Genomic DNA, 21,731 nt, shown 5'->3' with positions numbered 1-21,731 from the left:
AGGTCTTAGAAAGGTGACACCTAAGACATCCCCTGTAGGGATGTCTTTCAATTTTTAACTCTTCCAAGGGCCTTCTGCCCCTTGTCTGAGTCCCTGGGGGCAACTGGAGGTAAAGATCTCAGGCAAGTCTCTGAGGAGCTCATGGGGTTCATGAGTTGTGACTGTTGAGGAGTATTCTGGGTAGAGCAGGGTAGGATTGGGAGCTCTGGGAGCTGATCAGAGCTGGAGGCTCTGTATTCCCAGGGTCCCTGTGGAGAGCAGAAGAGAAGGAGTATTTGTGTAGGAAAGGGCTGTGGGGGACTGAGTGTTTAGGGGCCACATGTGGAAACAGGGACTCTAACCACAATACCGAGTTGTCTCTTTTCTGCAGAGTAATGAAGCTGGAAACCAGTTATGGCACAGCCAGCTCAGAGGTCCCTAAGCCAGAAAGAGGCTGATCCAGATGTGGAGTCACACTCAGACATCCCGCCAAGTCCAGATCCGAATCTGGGATTGAGGTTGAGACTGAGACCTTGGGGGTTAAGTCAGGGTCTGAGGCCAAGGCCAAGTCCTGGAAGGCCAACCCCAGGTCCAGATCATGGCCTGAGGCTAAGGCTGAGCCGTTGGACTTCATGGTAGAAACAGAACAGAAGTTTGAGGAGGTGCTGGCCATCTCAGGGAACATCTATGGTGGCCTCAACTACCTTCCCGGTCGCTACCACAGCTGGCTCCGGATCCCAATCCCAGCATGGTGCTGGCCACACACAACGGAGGAGTGGTGAACCGGCAGGGCACAGGGGAAAAGAGGGGGAACCACGTTTGGGTGAGTATAGATCTTAGGAAGGAAAAGAGGCCCTCCTCATCTAGAGGGCTCTAAAGAGGAGCCAGTCCACTTTAGAACCAGAGTCCGGCGTGCGGATCCAGGGGCCTGGGCAACTGAGTAGGATGGAGGACACACGGAACTCCGAGGAGCAGAGGGAGGGGCTGGTGAGAGCTTCTGTATTTGAGGATTCCTTTGAGGAGTTTCTGGGGGCAGGAGCGCAAAAAGAAGAGAGCAGTCAAGAGAAGGTAGACCGGAGGTGAGAGCAAGAGTGGGGTCAGGACCTCTGAGTAGGCTGAGCATGGAGAACACCCGGACACGGTGAGCAGGTGACGGGGTCTAGACGGAGTTAAGGAGACTAGTAGCAGGGACTAGGGACTAGTAGCAAGCTCCTGGGGTGGAGCCAAGGAAAGGGGGCGTGGCGATGCTCCGGGACCGGGTGCCAGGCGAACCCGATCATCTCGAGATAACGAATGGTCTTTCTGCCGGCTCTGGAATTCGAGACGTGAGTGCTGAGGATATCTCCCTGGGCAGGCCCGGGTCTGGCCTGGCGCCCGGGGTGGTGACGACGGAGCGCTCAACGTGGGGGAAGAGGAAAGCCCTGTGAGCCGAGAGCCCTGGCAGGGGCGGAGGGCCCCTAACCGCCAGGGTCCGCAGATCGCGATGGCAAGGGCGTGGCGCAGCTGCTGCAGCGCTTCTGCTCCCAGCTAGTCCAGCCACAGCACCCGGGGGTCGAGGTGGCACAGCTCATCCAGGATGACCAGCTGGGCCCCCGGGAGCTGGAGAAATACCGCCTTATCCCCAAACAGGTGAGAAGGACTGGGGAGCTCAGAGAGCCAGGCGTCCTCCCCTCCTCACCCAGTCGCCGGCTTGCTATCTCTGCTGGCTCTGCCGAGTGGGGGCGCCCGTGAGCCCTGCCCCCGCACTCCCAGTCCTTATCCAGGCCCTTCTGTCCAGGGGGTGTCAAAAAGCTCCCAGACTCCGAGGTGTCAAACCCTCAGTCCTTACTCCAGATGGCTGGACCGTTACCCTGCCTCCCCTCTATGGATCCTGCCTTCCCCCAGGGACCCAAAGATCCTAACCTGAGCCTTTTTCCTTCCTCTGCGTCTCCCCTATCCTACCGACTAATCTCTTCCCTTCCCTTCCGCTCCCCTCGGAGACCCAGCACACATCCCATCCCCACCCCCGTCTCTGGCTCCCTGGCTCTGACCCCATCCCTCCTTGGGGAACAGGTACATATTCTGAGGCTTTGCACCTGGTTCCTCCATGCTACCCTCGGGGTGTGGTGGGGGTGAGGGTGGGCACAGGCTTTCACATACCCCATACCACCTGGCCTGGCACTATCGGTCCTCCTGAGGGGGCCCTACCGAGATCCCGTGGATGTTAATGTGGGAGTGAAGATGCCAAGAGGCACTGGGCTCTCCAGGCCTCCTGCTGTCCACCCCGTGCTCACCCTTGACCCCCGCAGAACATCCTTAGATCTCAACCCCACTGGCTGGGCTGGGCGAACGGCTGGTGACGTGTGGGCCTCGGGCACCTTCTCGACGCTGCCCACCGAGGCCATGTTGGAGGCTGGTGGAGACGTGGCACACCTCCTGCTCTCGCCTTCCTTTCCCGCAGCGCGACGTGCTTCCGGACGGGGCTATCACCCAGGACTGGCCGAGCAACCTGCGCCTGCTGGCGGCTGAGGGCCTGGAGTGGCACGTGGACAGCCGCGCATACCCGCAAGTGCTCACGCTGTGCACGCGGCCCTTCTCCATCCTCAGGGCGATGACGGCACGTGGCGCTACCTCCACATCGACGCCTTTGGCAGCGATGGCGCGCAGGGGCAGAGCCAGCTTTCTGACACCTGCACCGCTAGGCCCCGCGTCTCGCCGGCCTCAACGTCATGTGCCAGGTTTTCCTAGCGCCCCAGTTATGGTCGCAGCTGGCTGACTTCTGCAGGCCGACAACTAGGGCCGCTCCTATCCGAGGGGAGAGAAGAAGCACTTTAGATCTGCCCTCTTGGACTGATCTCCAGCAAGCCCTGCCCTCCACCGTTTGCAAGCTCCGCCCCCTCCACCCCGCGCTGGCTGCTGGCTCTGAAGCCTACCCTGACCCGGAGGAGCGCCCTCCCTAAACGTTTACTCTACCTTTCTGTCTGCCATCTGGACTCCAGCGCGTCCAAACCCTGCGTCTGTGTTTCTGCCCACGCCTTGATCCGAACCGCTGTGTTTGGGGGAGGCCGTTGCGTTGCTATTGTCCACCTTTCCCCCCCTAACCGGGCAAAGAATGGGTTCCTTCCCAGGCTCATGAGCCTTTCCTGGTCGGTCCACCCTCGCCTAACAGTGAACTCTGCCTTCCTGACTTCTCCCTTCTGCCCCCTCAGGGGCGAAAGGGGGCAGAGGGATGTGCTACACCCAGCTGCCCAACACGTATTACTTTTCTTCCTCCCTCCCTTCTCAAGCTCTCAGAGCTTGCTCTGCATTCCGCTCCTTGCCTCCCTCTCAGACTCCCGTGCCTCTGCATCCTCTCCCTCCTTCTTTCTGTGCTCCTATCCTCCTCCCTGGACCTCCCAGACACTTAGCTCCTCACGGCCCATTTGTCTGCTTCTCCATTCCTCTTCCCCATGACCCCTTCATCATCCGCCCTGTGTGCAATAGGGAGAGAGAGCACCTGTAAATGAACTAGAATTATAATGTCCTGTTGACCTTCCCCTAACGCATTTTTCCAAGCCTGCTCCCTCGGACGGGTTTCCTCCAACTTTGTTCCCTGTTGCTATTTTAAAGCCCCCTTCCCATGCCCCCAACCAGTGGCCTGAACCAGGCCATGGACCAGGGGGGTCGGGCTGGAGAGTTTGGTGTGGGGTGGGCAGGTCCCACAGCTCAGTATGGGGCTGTCTTCCTGTTCTAACCAGGCTGCCTTCTAGCGCCACTGGAACCCCCACCTCCAGATATTTTTGGACGTGCCTCCCTTTCCCTGGTTCCTTTATGCTTCTTGGACTTTGGCAGTTTTCTATTTGAATGCAAGTAGTAACAGCTGCAATTGCACAGCGCTGTCTCCTACACTGGATCCTCACATTTACCACCGAGGGAGGACACAGAGGCTCGCAAAGATCAAAGTGACTCCCAAGTCATTCAAAGTAGCTGGGAGCCTGGCAGGGACTAGAATTCAGGTGTCCCAAGCCCCAGGCACCCACTCTGTGACCATGAGTGCTTGGACTTCTTGTTGGGTGATGCACAATTGGTGGGGATTTGTTGACAGCAAGCACAGGGGGCGCTGGGGATGGAATTGAAGACATGGGCAGAGCAGGGCATCTGGAGGTGAAAGAAGGTGGGCAAAGAGGCCCGCGGCTGCTTCATCACTTCCCCCAGTTCCGGTTTTGCTGCTGTGCTGCACTGCCTTGCTTGGCTGCCTTCGGCGCCTGGCCATGCTGCCACCCTCCTTGTCACTTCAACCGAGGCTGTATTGCAATAAAACGGACCCTTAGCCCACCCTCTGTGTCTGTTTCACTTCTCAGTGGGGGAGGGATGAGACGCATTATCCTCCCCCCCTTCCCCAGCAGCCTGTATTAGAGAGGATCTCTAAGCCCTGTGGCAATGGGGCTAATGACTTCCTGGAGCTGGAGAGGGCTGCTGGCCGCTGCGCGCCCCCACCCCCACCCCAGCCAAGCGGCAGAAAGAAGCAGTTGCTCAGAAGCGAGGCGGGCAGCTGCGCGGCGCCCTGACAAGCCTGGGTCTCGCTTTCCACTGGAACTGGGAGTCTGGGGCTACCCAAATTCTATGGGCTTCTCTCCCAAGTTCCCCTTGGCATCCAGGACCGGCCTCCCCCAGCCCCACAATCCAGGCGTCTAACTCCCAACTCTCGGGCTTTCTCAGCCAGCGCGCCCGCTTTCCGGATTCCTGGGTGGGCACCGCGCAGAAGGGGGAGGAGGTGGAGGGAGCATGGGCACCGCCCCCCCCCCCCCCCCGCCCCCGGAGCCAAGCTCCGGAGCGCCGGAGACTGCGATTCCGAAAAGTAACACGCGGGGGCGCCAGGACGCACGGACGCAGGCGAGGCAGCGCAAGGTGGTTACCGTCCGTGTGAGTGTGTCCATGGGCGTCTTTGTGTGTCTGCGTTTCTGTACATGTGTGTACGAGTCCCAGGGTGTCCGGGTGGGATGTATTCGGGACAACGTGCCTGGTGTACCCCAGAATCAGGTACTCCAAGGGGCTTTTTGATGAAGATGATGCTTGATACGTTACTCTGTATGTGTGGATGGGGAGGTAGGACAACTGTGTATCGTCGTGTGTGCAAGGCGTAGCCTTTGAGTCCCTGAAACCGCATCTTGGATTTTTGAAGTCACATTCCCTCAGGGTTTTTACCCCCTCCCACCATCCCATGTGAAAGGAACGAGGGCTCTCAATGCAAATCTCCATTACCCTGGTCACATCTTCAGCATGTGTCCGAATGACACTGCCAGGCTAGGTGTGATATTGTGTTTGTGTAAGTGGGTGTGTCTCAGAATATCAGTGTAACTCTGAATAATAGTATGTTTGTGTGTGACAGGTGGGTCTGGAGGAGGCTGGTTCAGGATTATGAAAGTACATAATTTGCTTTCTCTGGTTAGTTTGTGGCTATCACCTTCATGGCGTGTGTGTTTTCCTTCTCAATCTCTCCAGAAGCTATCTCTGTGTCTCCCCTCATCTCATCTCTGTCTCTTTCTCTCTCTCTCATTCTCTTGGTGACTCATCTCTGCGGCTTTGCCCTCCCCCGGCTTGCTGGGTCTCCCATCCCCCACTCAGGAGTGGGTGGGGGCATGAGAGAATGGGACCCCGGAACTGAAAATCAGGGTGAGTGCCCTCTTATTATTACTTATCATTCCCAGACCCATCAGTGGCCCCCAGCCCCCCTCAGTCCCCTCCCCACTCTACTGAATTGGGCTGGGCAGGCGATAGGGCAATGATGCTTTTTAATTGGGCCATTTTCAGGGGGACCATCAGTACCTTCTTTCAGGTCAAAGTGGAGACCCCTGCCCCTCTCATAAAGTGCCCCCCTCCCTGCCTGTCCCCCAATGGCTGACGCAATGAAAGGCTGCAGAGGTGAGTCACCGGTGGGGGGAAGGGAAAGATGGGGGGACGGTGAGCTGCGGGGTCCCCAAGTCCCTGCCCTCTTTTTCTCTTCCAAAGCTTCTCAGGGAAAAGACAATGCTCTTTCTCCCCCCTCCCCTGGCTTTCCAAATCTTCAGTTTGGATCACTACTCCACTGGACCCCATCTTTTCCTGCTGCCCTCTTGGAGAGTATGAGAGATTCAGAAACAAAGACAGAGAGAAAGATTTATACAAATAACTCAGAGCAAACATCAGGCATCCCCTCCAGGTCTCCATCTCAGGATTGCCTTTTCCAGCTCTGGCTCTCCATTCTTAATCTTTCCTGCCATCTTCCTCCTCTACCAATTTCAGGCAACTGTCCCCAGTTCCAGAAACCCCTAGAGGCAGCAGGGTATGAAGGGCACAGCACATCTCTGGGAGGTGGGGTGTGTGTGAATGAGCAGACCCAGGTAGGGAACTGAGATAAAGTGAGGCAGAAACAGACTCAGAGATTCAGAGTCCATGCGGACATGACCCAGATTGTGGAATCACCAAGCCTATTGCCCTGAGTGCCTCGGGATCCACCTTGGTGCCCCTGTCTCCCACTCCATGCTGACTGAGATTCTTGGGATGTCAGCATCTGAGAAGCTCCCCTGAGCTTCTGGGCTGAGAGGAGGAAGCAAGGGGTGAAGAGTTCGGGAAGAATGGAAGGAGGAACACTCTGAAAACAGGGGGGCAAGGACTGGAACTTGGGGGCTGCAGATGAGTGGCTTTACTGCACAGCAATCTAGAGATAGTGAATGTGGGGGAGGGGCAGCCAAGATCAAAGACATGGAGACATGCACATAACTTCTAACAGAAATCAAAAAGCATGGAAGGATCCAGAGAAATGCACAAAGACACATGTGTGTACAAACCCCCCCCCCCCACACACACACACTATTGACACATCAAGCCAGGCTCACTTTTCAGACATCAGCAGATCCCCAGACTGGATGCACTCAAAGTCTACCAACCACACAGGTATATAGACACTCAGAAGTACCGGAAACCCCAGACACTCATACAAAGATATCTGGAAATAGGCAAAAACATGGCCACACAGATTGCAAGAGAAGATTTCATATTTAAAGTGGAACACTATCATGCCCATCCACTCTATCTGATTAAATACACACTTGGTCTTCCAGTTCCCTTTCTCCCCCCCATATGTTTCATTGAACTCTGCACATGTGCACACACGCACATGCATATATATGTACATACACACATAGGTGCTCGTGCATGTACAAAAGCCTACAGGAACACAAACCGTTTTTCTAGGTGCCTGTCTCCCTTCATCTCACACTTAGTTGTGAACCTCATCAGCCTCTCAGTCTGCCCCCCTTGGCTCTTTCCCTCCTCTCTTCCTTCTCTCTTGTATGGCTTCCCTTCCCCCCTCCAGATGTCTGAGCCATCTCTCTGATTCATCCTCCTCGGGAAGGTAACGTGACCCCCTCCCCATCCTACTGCTCACTGTAACCAGGCTGGGAAGATAAAGGGGAAAAGAAGAGGAGGGGGAAAGAGGAATAAGAAGAACCCCCAGGTTAAGGAGTGGTCCTAGATAGTTGTGTGTGTGTTGAAGGTGGCAGGAGAGGCACAGCCTTGGGGTTGGCTGCCCCCTCCTCTCTCTGCTTTCTTTGCTATTTCCACAGTCACCTTGGTTCTCAGTGCTGTGTTGTTTTTTTTTTTTTTTCCTCCTCCTTTAGCCTGTTCCTTCTACCTGTTCCAGATTTCTTCCTTCCTCCCTCCCTCTCCTGTTCCCATCTCTTCTCTTTCCTCTCCCTCTACTCCTCCCCACCTCTTTCCCTGCAGAGCTGATGGGCTTTCTTCTGGGAAAGTCGAGCCACTGATGGAACCGAGAAGCCACTGCTGGCTATAGAGGGAAAGCACGTGAGTGAGTGAGTGAGTGTGTGTGTGTGTGTGTGTGTGTGTGTGTGACAGTGAGAGAGAGAGAGAGAGAGAGAGAGAGAAAGAGAGCAAAGGAGGGTCAGTGCTAGGAAGTGATGAGGAGGGGGTTGAGGACTGGCTCTGAAAGAGTCCCTGCGCCCCTGACAGACAGCCCTTATCTCGGTTTCCAGAATCTTAGGGTGCGGGTGCCCTGCGTGTGCCCACAGGCACCCCTGTGTCCGCAGTTCTTGTGTGTCTGGCATGTGTCATTGTCACTCCCCCCTTTCCCTGCCCACGCCCCCGCACAGCTCTCTGCCTGCACCGCAGCCCCCTCCAGCCTCCCTCCTCCCCTTCATTCCTGCAGTGGCTGCTCCCCTGCCCCCTCCCCATTTCCGTCCTCCCCCCAACCCCCGCCCACGGGCTGGTCTCCCTTCACTGGACCCGGCTCGCTGATGGATTCTCTTTGCGCAATCTGTGCGTCATCGCCCCCCCCCAGCTGTCCAAGCCCCCAACCCCAACGCCTCTGGCAGGAGATACGGACAAGGGGTCTGGTGGTAGAGAGGGGCTATCTCTGACGTTGCACACCCACCCCCACCCCTCCGCAACGCGTTCAAACCTTCCCTTTAAGCAGTGGAGAGAGCTGGAGTTGAGTCACCCCCCCAACCTGCGCAACCCCCTCCCCACCTGGTCTGCTCTCGCCCTCCAAACGTCCTTTGGGGGGAAGCAGAGGGAGGGAAAGAAGCAGGAGGAAGGTGCAGAGAGGTGGGCTGACAAGGAGCAAGCCGGGGCACCAACATACGCTACAGTGAGCTGGACAGAAGGACAGACACACCTTTTTCTCCAAACACGCACCGACTGTGAACAGACACGACATAGAGGCATACACATCCTCAGCCTTTCCCCTTTCTTCCGACTCGGACCCTTTCCAACGGGATTACCAAAACCGCAAGATTCACCCATCTGCCCCGGCCCAGGGCCGGAACCCCGCACCGCAGGTCCGCGAACAGCGCCCGCAGGCGCGCAGATCAGTCCCTCCTCTCTGGGGTTCACGCCGTCCTTGGGTGTGTTCCCCAGGACCGTGCGTGCGGTCGGGGAATGGGGAGTCCAGCCCCTTCCTCGGCTTTGGAATCCTTATCCTCCCCCTCCCCAGTATGGATCTCCTACTGATGCCCAGTCAGACTCTGGGAGTGCCCCCATCATATTCGGCTCAGCGACGCGGGCTCCCGCAGCTGCAAGTTGCTCTGTAACCCACCCTCCCGCCTTGCAACGTCTCTGCATCCACCCTTCCATTCACTCTCCCATTCATTCATTCATCCGTTTCTCCTCGTCCCTCCTTCATTCATTCATAGCCCCCTGCCCCGCCCGCCTCAGCGATTTCATTCATTCATTCATTCATTCATTTCCCCGGTGCTCGGCTAGCGCACGCCCCTCCAGCCGAGGCTCCCGGCGCGCAGGCGCGGGCCGGGAGAGGAACACATTCTCCAATCACCGGGCTGCCCCCCACCTCGAGGCGCCCGCCCGCTTCCCCATGAATGAACATTGACGTCAATGGGGCGGGGCAAGCCCACGTGACCCTGCGCTCTCCCCTTTATAAGGCGGCAGCGGCGCGGGCGCTGTCCAGCGTGCTGAAGCCGGAGCGAGCGAGTCGCCCAGAGCCGCGCGGACCCAGCTGAGCCCAACCCACTGGACGCCAGAACTCGACCGTCGCTCCTATCCCAGCCACTGCTCGGAGCCGAGGCGGACGCGTCCCGATCTTCCCCTGTCCCCACCCTGCCCCGACCCTCTTCTCCACCTCCCGCTTCGTGACACCAGCTGGTAAATACTCCGCTGTCCATCCCTCAAACCCTCGGCAGCCGTGGGCGTGAGGGAGGGTTCTCTCTCCTCCCGGATGGGGGTGTTAAAAACACAGCGGGGAGCCCCCGGTAAGGGTCCCTGGTAAATGGGGGAGTCGCCGCTTTTCTCTTGCTGCTGAAGTCGCCCACGCACCATCCGGGGAGTCCTGTGGGGAGGGAGCAGAGATTTCCCCCCCTTATCTTAGCTGCTTAGTACGTGGGCGCTGGCAGTGAGATGGCTTAGGCAAGGGGGCGAGGAGGCACTGGGGGGGGGGGGAGCGCGGGTTGCGGACGTTTTCCCGTTTACACGACTCCAGAGATCGGCACAACATCTTCCTCCTTTGCTCCTAAACGTCCCTCTTCTGGGTAAGGTTAGGGGGATGAGGGAAGCCCTGGATTTCCTGATTAAAGGTGGGGGAAGGGGGTATAGATACAGAGAGCGGAAAATTCTTACAGAAACCCTCTCTTTCTTTGGTCCCTTCTATTTTTCAGTCTCCGGCAGTCCTTTGGTCATGAAATCGCTCAGGTTGCCGGCTGCCACCCTCTTCTGCTTCCTTCTACTGATCAAGGGGTTGGGAGCAGCGCCCCCAGGGCACCCTGAGGCGCAGCCACCTCCCCTCAGCTCTGAACATAAAGAGCCGGTAGCTGGGGACTCAGTGCCCGGGCCGAAGGATGTTAGCGCCCCAGAGGTCCGAACGGCTCGAAATTCTGAGCCTCAGGATGAGGGAGAGCTTTTCCAGGGCGTGGATCCCCGGGCGCTGGCCGCGGTGCTGCTGCAGGCACTTGACCGCCCCGCCTCGCCTCCGGCGCCCGGTGGCTCCCAGCAGGGGCCAAAGGAAGAAGCAGCAGAAGCTCTGCTGACTGAGACGGTGCGCAGCCAGACCCACAGCCTCCCGGCGCCAGAGACCCAGGCACCTGTGGCCCCGCCTCGCCCTCAGACTCAGGAGAATGGTCCCGAGGCTGGCGACCCTTCCGAGGAGCTCGAGGCGCTAGCTTCCCTGCTCCAGGAACTGCGAGATTTCAGTCCGAGCAGCGCCAAGCGCCAGCAAGAGACAGCGGCAGCAGAGACGGAAACTCGCACGCACACGCTGACCCGAGTCAACCTGGAGAGCCCCGGGCCGGAGCGTGTGTGGCGCGCTTCCTGGGGAGAGTTCCAGGCGCGCGTCCCGGAGCGCGCGCCCCTGCCACCCCCAGCTCCCCCGCAGTTCCAGGCGCGTATGCCCGAGAGTGGGCCCCTTCCTGAAGCCCACCAGTTCGGGGAAGGAGTGTCTTCCCCCAAAACACATCTAGGTGAGGCATTGGCACCCCTCTCCAAGGCGTACCAAAGCCTGGGTGCCCCTTTCCCCAAGGCGCGCCGTCCGGAGAGCTCACTCCTGGGCGGCTCTGAAGCGGGGGAACGCCTTCTACAGCAAGGGCTGGCGCAGGTAGAGGCCGGGCGGCGGCAGGCGGAGGCCACACGGCAGGCCGCGGCGCAGGAAGAGCGGCTGGCGGACCTCGCCTCCGACCTGCTGCTCCAGTATTTGCTGCAGGGCGGGGCCCGGCAGCGCGGCCTTGGGGGTCGGGGGCTGCAGGAGAAGGAGGAGGAGCGAGAGAGCGTGAGGGAGGATGCGGAGGCGGAGCAGGAGCGACGCGGCGGGGCGGAGAGGGTGGGGGAAGAGGATGAGGAGGCGGCGGAGGCGGAGGCAGAGGCGGAGGAGGCGGAGAGGGCGCGGCAGAACGCGCTGCTGTTCGCAGAGGAGGAGGACGGAGAAGCCGGAGCCGAGGACAAGCGCTCCCAGGAAGAGATGCCCGGCCACCGTCGTAAGGAGGCTGAGGGGGCAGAGGAGGGCGGGGAGGAGGAGGACGACGACGAAGAGATGGACCCTCAGACCATCGACAGCCTCATCGAGCTGTCCACCAAACTCCACCTGCCCGCAGACGACGTGGTCAGCATCATCGAGGAGGTGGAGGAGAAGCGGAAGCGGAAGAAGAACGCCCCTCCCGAGCCCGTGCCGCACCCCCGGGCCGCCCCCGCCCCCACCCACGTCCGTTCCCCGCAGCCCCCGCCCCCTGCCCCCGCCCCCGGCCGGGAGGAGCTGCCCGACTGGAACGAGGTGCTCCCACCCTGGGATCGCCAGGAGGACGAGCTGTTTCCCCCCGGGCCCTACCACCCTTTTCCCAACTACATCCGGCCGCGGACACTGCAGCCGCCCGCCACCTCGCGCCGCCGCCACTACCACCACGCCCTGCCGCCTTCGCATCACTATCCAGGCCGGGAGGCCCAGGCGCGGCGCGCGCAGGAGGAGGCGGAGGCGGAGGAGCGCCGGATGCAGGAGCAGGAGGAGCTGGAGAATTATATCGAGCACGTGCTGCTCCGGCGCCCGTGACCTGCCCGGGTCCCGCCCCCGCGCGCCGCTGCAGCGCGAGCTGCCACCCCCCTCCGTGTTACACCCCTCCCCTCTCGATGTTTGCATGCTTCCCCCGGCCCCGCCCCCGCCCTTGGGTCGCCCCGCCCCGCCCCCGGGCTGCTCTGGGACCTGTCAGACCGCTTCCTGGATTCGAAGCCCGAACTCCCCAAACTCCCTCGAGGAGGCCCCCGGGGCCACCCCAGACGGGCGGGTGGTTTGAGCGAATTCCCTCCCCCCCTACGGGCCTCTGTCCCTACCTAGTCCCTCTAGGGACGTCCCCGTCCAAAACCGGAAAAAGCTGTTCCAGTTAATTGTGTGAAGAAGTGTTTGTCTCCCGCCCTCTGGGCCTCCCAGGAGCCTCTCCGCCCTCTCCAGATCGCTGTGAATTTACCTATTCTTTCCCTTCTCTGTTGTAAATACCCCTCACGGAGGAAATAGTTTTGCTAAGAAATAAAAGTGACTATTTTATTAGGACTTTGTTCTCCGTTATTCACCCGTCCCCTTGGGCCTCCGTGGTCCTTCCCAAGGGGCGGTGAGGGAAGCGCCAGCCACAACAACCAACTCCTTCTGTTCAAAAGCGAGGGTGGTGGAACCACTTTCAACCGTATTTAAGAGCAGAGTATGGCCTGTACCTGTTAAGAAAGCCTAAATTCCACTTCTAGCTTGGAGGTGGTGGAGGTAGTCATTGGTTCCCAGAGAGGGGCAGCTCCAGGACACTTAGAAAGCTGTTCTATCCATGATCCTCCAGCCACTTAGTACTGGTGGCTCCTCACAGTCCCTGTTCCACCTCATCCTGTCACCTCCCTTAACTGCCCCCTATACTCCCTGGTCCTGGGCACTTTACAACAGGGAGGAGGAACCTCCAGCTACAGAGACGCCCTGCTTTTCACCACTTCTAAAGACTTTGGTGAACATACAGGGTTGGATATGCCCTTGAACCCCTGGTTTCTCTCTCCAAATACAACTAAACCAGCTGAATGAAATCTTCCACAAAGAAACCTCCCAGGAGTGAAACCATGTCCCCAGGAGCTGTTTCACCCTGGCCAAAGGCAGCTGGGTAGCTGGAGGCACCATGTTCAAGAGAGGCAATGAACTGACAAATCCTTTTGGAATAGGGGTGCCAAATAAATTACAGGAAGCTCAGTTAAATTTTCACTTTTGATAAACAAGGAATCTATTTGTATAGGATACCCTTATCCTAAAAATATTCATTATTATTCTAATTGAATGAGGTGTCCTCTATATGTGTGTGTGCATGTGTGTGTTGTGTGTGTTTCTCTAACTCTGGCAATCCTATTTCGGAGGAGGTAAATGGGCAGTGTTCCCATGAGTGCTGATCCCAGGGTCCTTTCATTCCTTCACAGAACCTAAGCAGGCAAAGTCCAGAAATGCTTTTCCTTTTATTTCAGAAGAAAGGAAATAAAGTCAGACGCTTCCCACACCCCACCCCTTAGCTCCTGCCTCACCCAGAACATGGAGTGAAGGAGGGACAGTCTCCCATAAAGCCTGCCCTTCCCCCAACCCTCACTTCCCTCAAGTGGCAAGGTTAGAAAAAAATTAACCATGTTGTTCCTCCCCTGGCACTGGACAGAGTCCCCACTGCGGCCGAGGACCGAGGACGAAGAGGGTAGATGAGGACTCTCAGTACTCAGAAATCCCCCCCACCTGCACCCCAGGCAGAGAAGCTGCCCTGGCTGGCTACTGGGGCAGGGTGGAGGTAGGTTATGGGGCAAGGGAGAAGAGAAGAGCCCTGAAAACCTTTTCCCTTTAACCTGACGTATTTATATATTTACAGTTAGAAGGGAGGGGAACAAGTTTTAGGTAACATTAGTTCTTCAAAGGCAGGGAATGAAAGCCAAATAGCACCCCCATTTTGGTCACATTTTCCTACCTCCTAAAACCTTCATTGGGGAGAGGGGAAAGAGGAGATACAGGTGGAGGGAATGTTTGAGGGTCCCAAGCCCACAGCTCACTCCGAAAGAAGGTGAGGCAGCAGAGGAGGGGCAGCTGGGTCCCACCAAGAAAAGGGGCACTCATGCCCTGCCTCTCCACCAGCTCCCCACAGCTCCACGAGGCCCAGGCGGGAGGGGGGGGGGGGCTATGCCAGACCCATCTCCTCCAGCACACTGCGAGGCGACTCATCCTCCTGAGGCAGGGACAGAGAGTGACGCAGAGACACCAGGACAGGCAGACAAGGAATGTGGGCAAGACAACGACAGTCACACGAGGGGGGGGGGGTAGTACAGAGAGACACAGGGAGGGGAGAGAAAAGCCAAAGTGAGCTCAAGGTTAGAACAGCTAGGGACCCTTCAGGGGAGCTGCCCTGTCTCCAGGGACTACCCTCTAGAGCCAACTGTGGTAAGGAGGGGGTTCTGGTTGAGTCCACCACCACCCAGAAAACCTAAAACCAGAAGCTTGGGGAGCAGGGGGCTCATTGTTGGTCTCTGAGGGGGAAAGGGAATGAAGCTGGGGCTGAGGGGTGGGAAGCCTGCTTTCTGGAGATTGGGGGTACCAGGTGCCAGATGGCCGGGTCCTTGTATTCAGAGTGGGGGCAGGGAGTAATAAATTGGCATCAAATCCCTGAGGGAAAGTGAACCATACTGCAGAGAAATGAGTCATTAGGGTCTGAGCAGAGCTCTAGTAACAGGGGTAGGTGTATGTGCCAGGCACTGTGTGTGTGTGCATGTATATGTGTATGTGTGTGTGTGTGTGAAGGGGAAGTTGGACCAGTGAAGTGGCAAGTTCAATTCTGCCCTTTCTCCTTCTGCAGAGATGAGCCCCCATCTCTCCCCCTCCTCAGAGCCAGCTCAGGCCAGCTTGCTTGTCATTGCAGATTCCGGTGACTCATCTCCCTGCACCAAGTCTCAGCAGTGGCACAGCAGAGAGGGGGCAGGCAGTAATGGGGTGAGGGCGGGGGTGTTGGATAGCAGGAGAACCAACAGCCAGGCACCCTCAACCCCAACTCCCAAACCCCCGCAGCCCTTTGCTTCTGTGGAGCAGAGGCTTTTGAGTGTACGTGTCCTTGTGTGTTTAAAAAGGGGGTGGGGGAGACACCAGGGAAAAAAGAATTATCTCTCAAGTGCCCCTCTCCAATTCCCTGAGCAGTCCTAAATGCCCAGAGAAGGATGGGACACAGAGGATTTGGCTGGGATGAACACCCTGGGTCTTGGGGGAAGGAGGGAGAGCTGGCACAGGCAGGCTACCTGCCACCAGGACCTCCCATGCTGAGCAGTCAGTGCTTGAGGGCAAGCTGGCCAACTGGGCGCCGTGGGGGCGGGACACCACAGGGAGGGGGGCCCCCTTGGCGGCTGGAAGGGGGCAGCCATGGGTGGCAGGCAAGGTGTCCAGGGAAGGGAGGGTATGCTTCCTCCTCCTCACTGTCCTGGGCCCGTACCTCCTGCAGCAGGTCAGCCTGCTCGATGGCCTTCAGCACACTCTTCTTGGAGGTGTCCTGGACATCACCCCCCATCAGAAACTCATCCAGGATGAAGTAGGCCTTCTCAAAGTTGAAGATGATGTCCAGTTCGCACACCTGGGAGGACAGAGAGAAGGCAGAGTTGAGTGTCAAGGGGCATTTGCATCCCACCTGCACCCTAGCCGCCTGCCTCTTTCCTTATCATGGCTCCACGTTCTTCTTGACAACTTCTCCCACCTCCTGCTCTTGCCCCAGGTCTATGATCAACTCCCTCCCTCCGCCACCACCACCAATCCCTAGGCCTTAGTACCTTGACTTTTCCTTCTCTCCTCTTGCCTTTTTCTCTGTGAACATGGAATATTACTTGCCCTAATCTACCCTTGACTGTGGTTCCTGCTGCTTTTCCCCCCAAAATCTGTGACACTGTTCCCATAGGGGCCAGGCTAGCCTCTCTCCCTGGGCACTACAGGGCAGGGAAGGAAGAGATTCTAGATCCTGGGCAGAAAGACTTGAGTTCCAAGCAGGGCTCTGCCACTACGCAGCTAGATGGACATGTCGTTTCATTTTTCTGAGTTTGTTTTCTCATCTGAAAATTGAGATAACAACACCTACTCACAGTATTAAACGAGGAGCAGACACAAGAACCTGAAAGCACTTTGTAAACTGTTAAGTGGGGTATATGTGATGGAGTTATTACTCTTCCCCATCTAAGATCTGAGCTGACTATCAATGCCCAGGCTATACCCCAGTCCAGTTAACCCAGAATTGCTGGGCATGGGACCCAGGCATCACTGATTAAAAAACAAAAACCAAGAAAACCCCCCAACACTCCAGAATATTCCAATGCAAAGTCAAGTCAGGAGCCAGTGATAAAATCTGAATGTGGTCTTCGTCCTTTTGAGACTTCTGAGCTGAGCTCTAGATGGACTGATTCTGGTGCACACCCCTCCCCTGGGCTGATTAAGGGATATGGCTAATAGGCTTATGGTTTAAAGAGGGGAATTAATTACTGTTCTCACTACTCCAACTCTGCCTCTTCTAAATCTTCCAGGCAGAGACTAGAAGGGTCCCGGGGTTTGGTAGGAAGAGGGGACTGCTGGGTACGAACAGCGTGGGTGGGGAAACTTACACTGCCGAAGTATTTGTCCAGGAGCTCCACATACCGGTGGATCAGCTCCAGCGTGATGAGCTCATTGTCTTGGCCCTCAATGGCACAGCAGAAGTAGAGGCTGGCATATCTGAGGACAGGGGCACACGTGGGGTAGATGGAGGGGCTGCTGCATCTGCTTCAGGATCCAGGCTTCTTGCACCCAAACCTCCCATTCCTCATTCCCAGCGCAGGGTCTGGTGTCCATTGGACATAGGCGGGGTGGCCCCAGGGTATGCAAATAGTAACAACTCACTCCGTCTCTTGGTGACTCTCACAAACGGAGGCTAACACAAGCTCTTTCCCTTTGCCCTCTGACCTGTTCAGTTTGACTCAGCAAAAACCTGAGCCAAGTAATCCACCTGCTCAGAGAAGGAACTGGACAGAGTGTGTCTGTGTGCGCGTGCGTGTGCGCGTGTGTGTGTGTTTGGGGAAAGGTGGTGCAGGATCTATCACTGTCGAATGAGGGAGGCTGCAAGGGACACGTTCGATGAACAGGATAGGGCCTTGGTGACAGAGGTATGTGCGTAAAGTAGGTGTCAGGCATGAGCAAAACAAACGGGGAGCAAAACAAAGAATTTCTTCAAGGTAAGTTTGGAAATTGAAGGAAGCTGGAGTCCATCACTGACCTCCAGATGTCCTTAGCTCCCTGTTCTCCCTGACCTTATTTCTCAGCCATTTGAACCACCGCCAGACCCCCACCAAGCAGGATCCAGATAGCTGTGAAAGTAGGCGGCAAATCACCTCTTATAGACGACTTTGAGATCCCTCCACTCCAGGAAGCTGCACATCTTGGGCTTGCGAGCCAGAACAACCTGCATAAGCTCCCGGACCATTTTCTTTCGCTCCTTGTCTGATGTGGCCAGGTACCATTTCTGCAGCCGCAGCTTTCCCTGCCGGCTGAACAGCAGCATGAATCGCATCTAGGGGGCAGGGGCAGAGCTGAGGGTCAGAGATTCTGTTCCCTGGTTTTGTTTACTCCATAAACACAGTCATACATGCGTCCTACAAGTGCAGCTAACCCCTGTCCATTCACAGCTCCCACTGGCTTCAAAAATCAGCCCTTGCTGGTCAACTCTGAGTATCCCCACCAGCAGGTGCCTTTACTTCTGGGCATGTCTGAGCTTTGGAGTCTGTCATTTGGGTTCAAATCCTCCTGGCTCCAGGAGTTGAGAAATTTGCCTTGGGCAATTATTTTACCTCTCAGGGCCTCAGTTTCCTGGTCTGTATGATGGATGTAATATAAGTACCTACCTGTTTGGAGGGATTAAATGAGTTGATATATGCAATTGTGCCTGTCACATGGTAAGCATTGGAACACAATAGGTGTCACTATTATCATGCCTTCATCTCTTGTTTCCTACCTCTGCCTTCCAAAGGTCAGTCAAATGCCCAGTACAGTGACAAGCAGCTCATAGATGAAGTCAAAGAGATGTCTGCTTTCTTCTGTGGTCCTTCTATCCACCACCATCCCGAAATGAAGGATTTTGTCTCTCCAGAAGCTACTTCAATTCTCCACCCCATCCTGGCCATACACCCTTGTGGATATCCCCAATACACTGCCCTCCAGTGCTAGTCATATGCCCAGGGGTAGATTCCACCCTCTCCTCTCCTCAACCATCCAGGCCTCTGGCCACTGACAGTCCTCTCTTTTTTTCCTTCTCGGGTGCCTCTTGCTATGCCCCCACTCCTCTTCAGATACCAGGTGACCAATTTCCCTTTCAGTTCCTTGGTTAAGGACACCATCACCCAGGGTGGTTCCCGAAGCTTTGTGAAACAAAGTGCACGCTGAGTAGAGTGGGGAGGAGTGAGGAGCCGTCACTACCCCGTGCACCCGCAGCTTTCAGTTCCAGGGGGTCCAGGCTACATCCTGGAGTTAGCTCCTCCCTGGACTTTACCACGGCTGGAATCCGTGGGTGTTTGACACAGTACTTGCTTAGGAGGCTAGATCAGAAATCAAGGGTTTGGGGTGGTGGGGAAGGGGACACGCTGCTAGCGTGACGGGAGGGCAGCAGAGGGGCGCTTGGGAGCCCTGCGTGTCTGAGACTGGGGGGCGGGGAAGCGGGAAGCCAGCAGGAAGACGGAAGGCCTGGGCTCCGGAAAGAGAATGGGGTGGGGGACGGAGAGCCAAGAGCACGGGGTCTGGGGATCCGAAGCCTGGGTCCTGGAGAGCAAGACCTCGCGTCCATTTGGCTTTCCCACCTGCGATAAACCGAGGCAGGACGTCCACTCCTCGGACCCGGAAACTCTCCCCTCCCACACAGCCTCTGCTCTGGGCTGCACCCGAACAGAGGGTCTTGTGACCCGCCAACCCCGCCGCCCCCCGCCGCCGGCAGGCCCCGGCGCCCCTCTTCCTCGGGCGGACCTCCCTGCGGGAGTGAGTGGTCGGGACCCCTCGGACCGCCACCCGCGCGCTCCCCCAGCCAGGCTCGGGACGGTCCCGCCGCCCCTAGTCAGCCCCCTCTCGCCCCACAAACGCGCCTCCTCCCCGCCCCTTCTCCCTAAAGCCATTTCCAGCTGCTGTTCCTTCCGAGGCCGGCTGGCCCCCCCGCCCGGGTACGTGGGGCCTCCGAGGACCGGAGGAAGAGAGGGCGGCCCCCGAGGACCCCCGCAGGTGCAGCCCACGCCCCTCGGTTCCCCCTCCCCTCCCTCTCCGCACAGCCTACCATCCTGCAGCCTCCGGCTCGGCGCGACCCTCTTCGGCCACCGTACGCGCCAGCTCCACTCCCTTTCTTACCCTTTCTCCTCCTTCCCTCCCTCTTGCCTGAAGCCCCGCCCCATCCCGCCCCGGCTCGGAGGCCCTTGGAGGGGCGGACTGCGCAGGCGCCAGCGCTGCGGGGCGCGCGGGCGGGGCTGGAGGCGGAGAAGCGGAAGCCATGGCAACCAGGTCCTCGACTTCAGCTTTGAGTAGCTCTGTCGTCATGGTAACAAGGCCGTCTGGTGGGCAGGTTGGAGGATGGGGGAGGAGGACAATGAGGTCCTCGCGCTTCGGAACCTTGGGGGGAAAAAGGCGGGAAAAGGAATGAGAGGTGGAGGGGACGACCATTGGAGTTTATGAGGCAGTAGGGAGGACTGATGGAGGGCGGGGGCGATGGAAAGGGCTCAGAGTGGGAACTGGATGTGGGGAGGGAGCCCTGACTTGAGGAAGACTAGACAAAGCGTGGTGGTGATGGGGGGGTGGGGGGGGCTGACGTGACCTAAGTATGGAGTCCAAAATAGATACGCACCGAGAACCTGCTAGATGCGGCACTCGCCTGAAGTCAGAGAAATGTGTAGGTAATGAAGGAGATGGGAAAGAAAAGAAAAGGAGGGGCTGACATGAAAGTGATGCGAGGAAAAGGTGGGGAGGAGCACGCATGAGCCGAAAAGAGTCTCTTTGAGATGTTGCGGTGGTAGCACCGGTCGAAACTGAAAAGAGACAGGTGTCACCTGGACACAAGTGTAAAAATGAGGCTGTGAATTGCAACATGGACTTTTCGTGCACATGTGAGCACGCACGCCTGTGCGCGTGTGTGTTTCCTCGCGGTCAAGTAAAGTGGTTGGCACGTCGGGATAAGAGAAAATCTTCCATTTTTTCATGTTGAAAATGACGGTATTGCTTTTGAGTAGCACTTGAAGCAATTGTTGGTAAGGCCTCACCTTGTCTCCATTTTATAGTATTTTTTTCTTTCTTAAGTATTGAAGTAATATGCTATCCTTGCAAGACAGGGGGCCTAATTTGCCTGGGATGCAGTGTGGCCTCTGACCCTTAATAGATGCTTGGCCTCAGGTGAGTCATTTAGCTCTCAGTTTCCTTATTAGAAAACTGAGGATGGCCATATCTGCCTTGCAGGGCTGTTTTGAGGATGTATAGAAAGTATCCTGGATAGTCAACACTCGATGATATCGCTGTTCACTTTCTCCCTTTCTCAGCTTCTTACTTCTACTTTTTCTTTTTCTTCATCAGTCTCCTTTCTCCTCTGTCTATACCTTCAGCTTGCCGGTGACTTAGAGGTTGGCTGAACTATCTTGGTATTTTTCTTTTTTTAGGTCAAGAATAAGATGGATAGAGCCCGCTGTTGGAGTTAGGAAGGATAAATCATTACTGAGTGAAAAGAAGGAAAGGAGGTGTTGTAGAAGGGGCAGAAGGCAAAAGGGATGAAAAGAGATGTGCTACTGGACGGGAGAGGAGGTTGTAGGTAAGGAAGTAATGAGCCGTGAGGCAGAAACCTAAAGCAGAGAGCTGAGCAACAGCGCATGGAAATTTGGAAGCTCTAGAGATGTGAACTCCTACACTCCTTGGAAAGCTGATACTTTCTAGAATTCCTTGTCTCAACATGGTATGCCTCGCTGCAGAAAAGAGAAGATTCATGAGAGAATTGTTAGAAATGCAGGTTTTGCTCATGTGGAGTCCTAGACTTCAAGTGGTTCATACTAGTTTGAAGTCGGTGGACTAGATCTCTTCACTGTTAGCAACTGATGAATGTAGCGAATCTCTGAGTTAGTGGATCCCACTTGGCTTGTGTCTGCAGAGGAGGAGTTCAGAGTTCATGCACAGGGCAGTTGGGAGTCATTACGGTTGCGGGAGCTGGTGAATAACTTGGTGAGAGCAGTTTTAAGAAAGTTAATTTTATAGCAATGAGGGGGACAATTTGAAAGGATAAATGGAAGGCAGGAAGATCATCTTTGGGAATCTAGGCACAAAGATGAAATGGAGGGGGACAAGTTGGAGAGATGCCTGTAATGGGCCAATCAACTGACGTTGATAGCTCATCTAAGTAAATGAGAAGGAAGAGTCAAAGATAAGTCTGGAGGGGAGATTCACTTTTATAGGTGCAGATGGCATCTGTATTGTCACCCTACAAACCATGCTGAAACTTCCCCGGGCCATTTCTTATCTGGTTGTAGCAGTGGTTCCTGCAGTAAGGTTGGAGGGATGGCCTGAAACCTTTCATCCCTATGATTTTACGGTCTGTGTTTCTCCCTCTTGTGATGCTCTCTGCATCCATTTTTAAAAAAGGGTCCTATCCCAAGACCCCGAGATCATGACCAGAGCCAAAATCAAGAGCCAGACACTTAACCACCTGAGCTACCCACACGCCCCTGCACCTACTTTTTGCACATTTTTTAAGTAGTCCATAGTTCCCCGATTATGTCATTAGTAGCCATGTTTGTTTTGTTTTGTTTTTTAACTG

General features: G+C 56.5%; 3 protein-coding genes across 4 annotated transcripts; 2 read left to right on the top strand and 1 right to left on the bottom strand.

The window, feature by feature from the left end:
• Nucleotides 1-374: 374 nt before the first annotated feature.
• Nucleotides 375-4,272, top strand: NAT16 (N-acetyltransferase 16 (putative)). The gene is given in 8 exon segments (XM_077908083.1): nucleotides 375-449; nucleotides 525-708; nucleotides 711-796; nucleotides 1,175-1,196; nucleotides 1,457-1,608; nucleotides 2,420-2,555; nucleotides 2,558-2,641; nucleotides 2,644-4,272. Coding segments are annotated over 8 exon segments (1,014 nt in total). The 3' UTR covers nucleotides 2,919-4,272.
• Nucleotides 4,273-9,379: 5,107 nt separating this feature from the next.
• VGF (VGF nerve growth factor inducible) lies at nucleotides 9,380-12,469 on the top strand. 2 transcript variants are annotated; one of them, XM_077908080.1, is made up of 2 exons: nucleotides 9,380-9,591; nucleotides 10,101-12,469. In XM_077908080.1, the coding sequence occupies exon 2, from the start codon at nucleotides 10,121-10,123 to the stop codon at nucleotides 11,972-11,974; it is 1,854 nt and encodes a 617-aa protein (XP_077764206.1). In that variant the 5' UTR covers nucleotides 9,380-9,591; nucleotides 10,101-10,120; the 3' UTR covers nucleotides 11,975-12,469. The 2 variants fall into 2 exon arrangements, with proteins under 2 accessions (XP_077764206.1, XP_077764207.1); XM_077908081.1 differs by lacking the exon at nucleotides 9,380-9,591 and adding an exon at nucleotides 9,690-9,974.
• A 907-nt stretch (nucleotides 12,470-13,376) lies between these two features.
• AP1S1 (adaptor related protein complex 1 subunit sigma 1) lies at nucleotides 13,377-19,384 on the bottom strand. Its single transcript, XM_077908082.1, has 5 exons — nucleotides 19,224-19,384; nucleotides 17,302-17,480; nucleotides 16,540-16,648; nucleotides 15,390-15,527; nucleotides 13,377-14,141 (listed from the first exon to the last, which is right to left on the bottom strand). The coding sequence occupies exons 1-5, from the start codon at nucleotides 19,224-19,226 to the stop codon at nucleotides 14,094-14,096; spliced, it is 477 nt and encodes a 158-aa protein (XP_077764208.1). The 5' UTR covers nucleotides 19,227-19,384; the 3' UTR covers nucleotides 13,377-14,093.
• Between the last annotated feature and the right edge of the window lie 2,347 nt (nucleotides 19,385-21,731).

Source organism: Canis aureus, chromosome 8, assembly GCF_053574225.1.
Source record: "Canis aureus isolate CA01 chromosome 8, VMU_Caureus_v.1.0, whole genome shotgun sequence".
In the NCBI taxonomy this organism is placed as follows: Eukaryota; Metazoa; Chordata; class Mammalia; order Carnivora; family Canidae; genus Canis; species Canis aureus.
The sequence above is the reverse complement of the archived record's forward strand: the minus strand, read 5'-3'. Positions and strand labels throughout refer to the sequence as shown.

Excerpts from the sequence above, each read along its gene's own strand:
- VGF (XM_077908080.1), top strand. The coding sequence starts at position 10,121 with ATGAAATCGCTCAGGTTGCCGGCTGCCACCCTCTTCTGCTTCCTTCTA.
- AP1S1 (XM_077908082.1), bottom strand. Across the intron at positions 16,649-17,301 it reads CTCAAAGTCGTCTATAAGAG|ATATGCCAGCCTCTACTTCT; the intron begins GTGATTTGCCGC and ends CCCTGTCCTCAG. Across the intron at positions 15,528-16,539 it reads TGGACAAATACTTCGGCAGT|GTGTGCGAACTGGACATCAT; the intron begins GTAAGTTTCCCC and ends CTGTCCTCCCAG.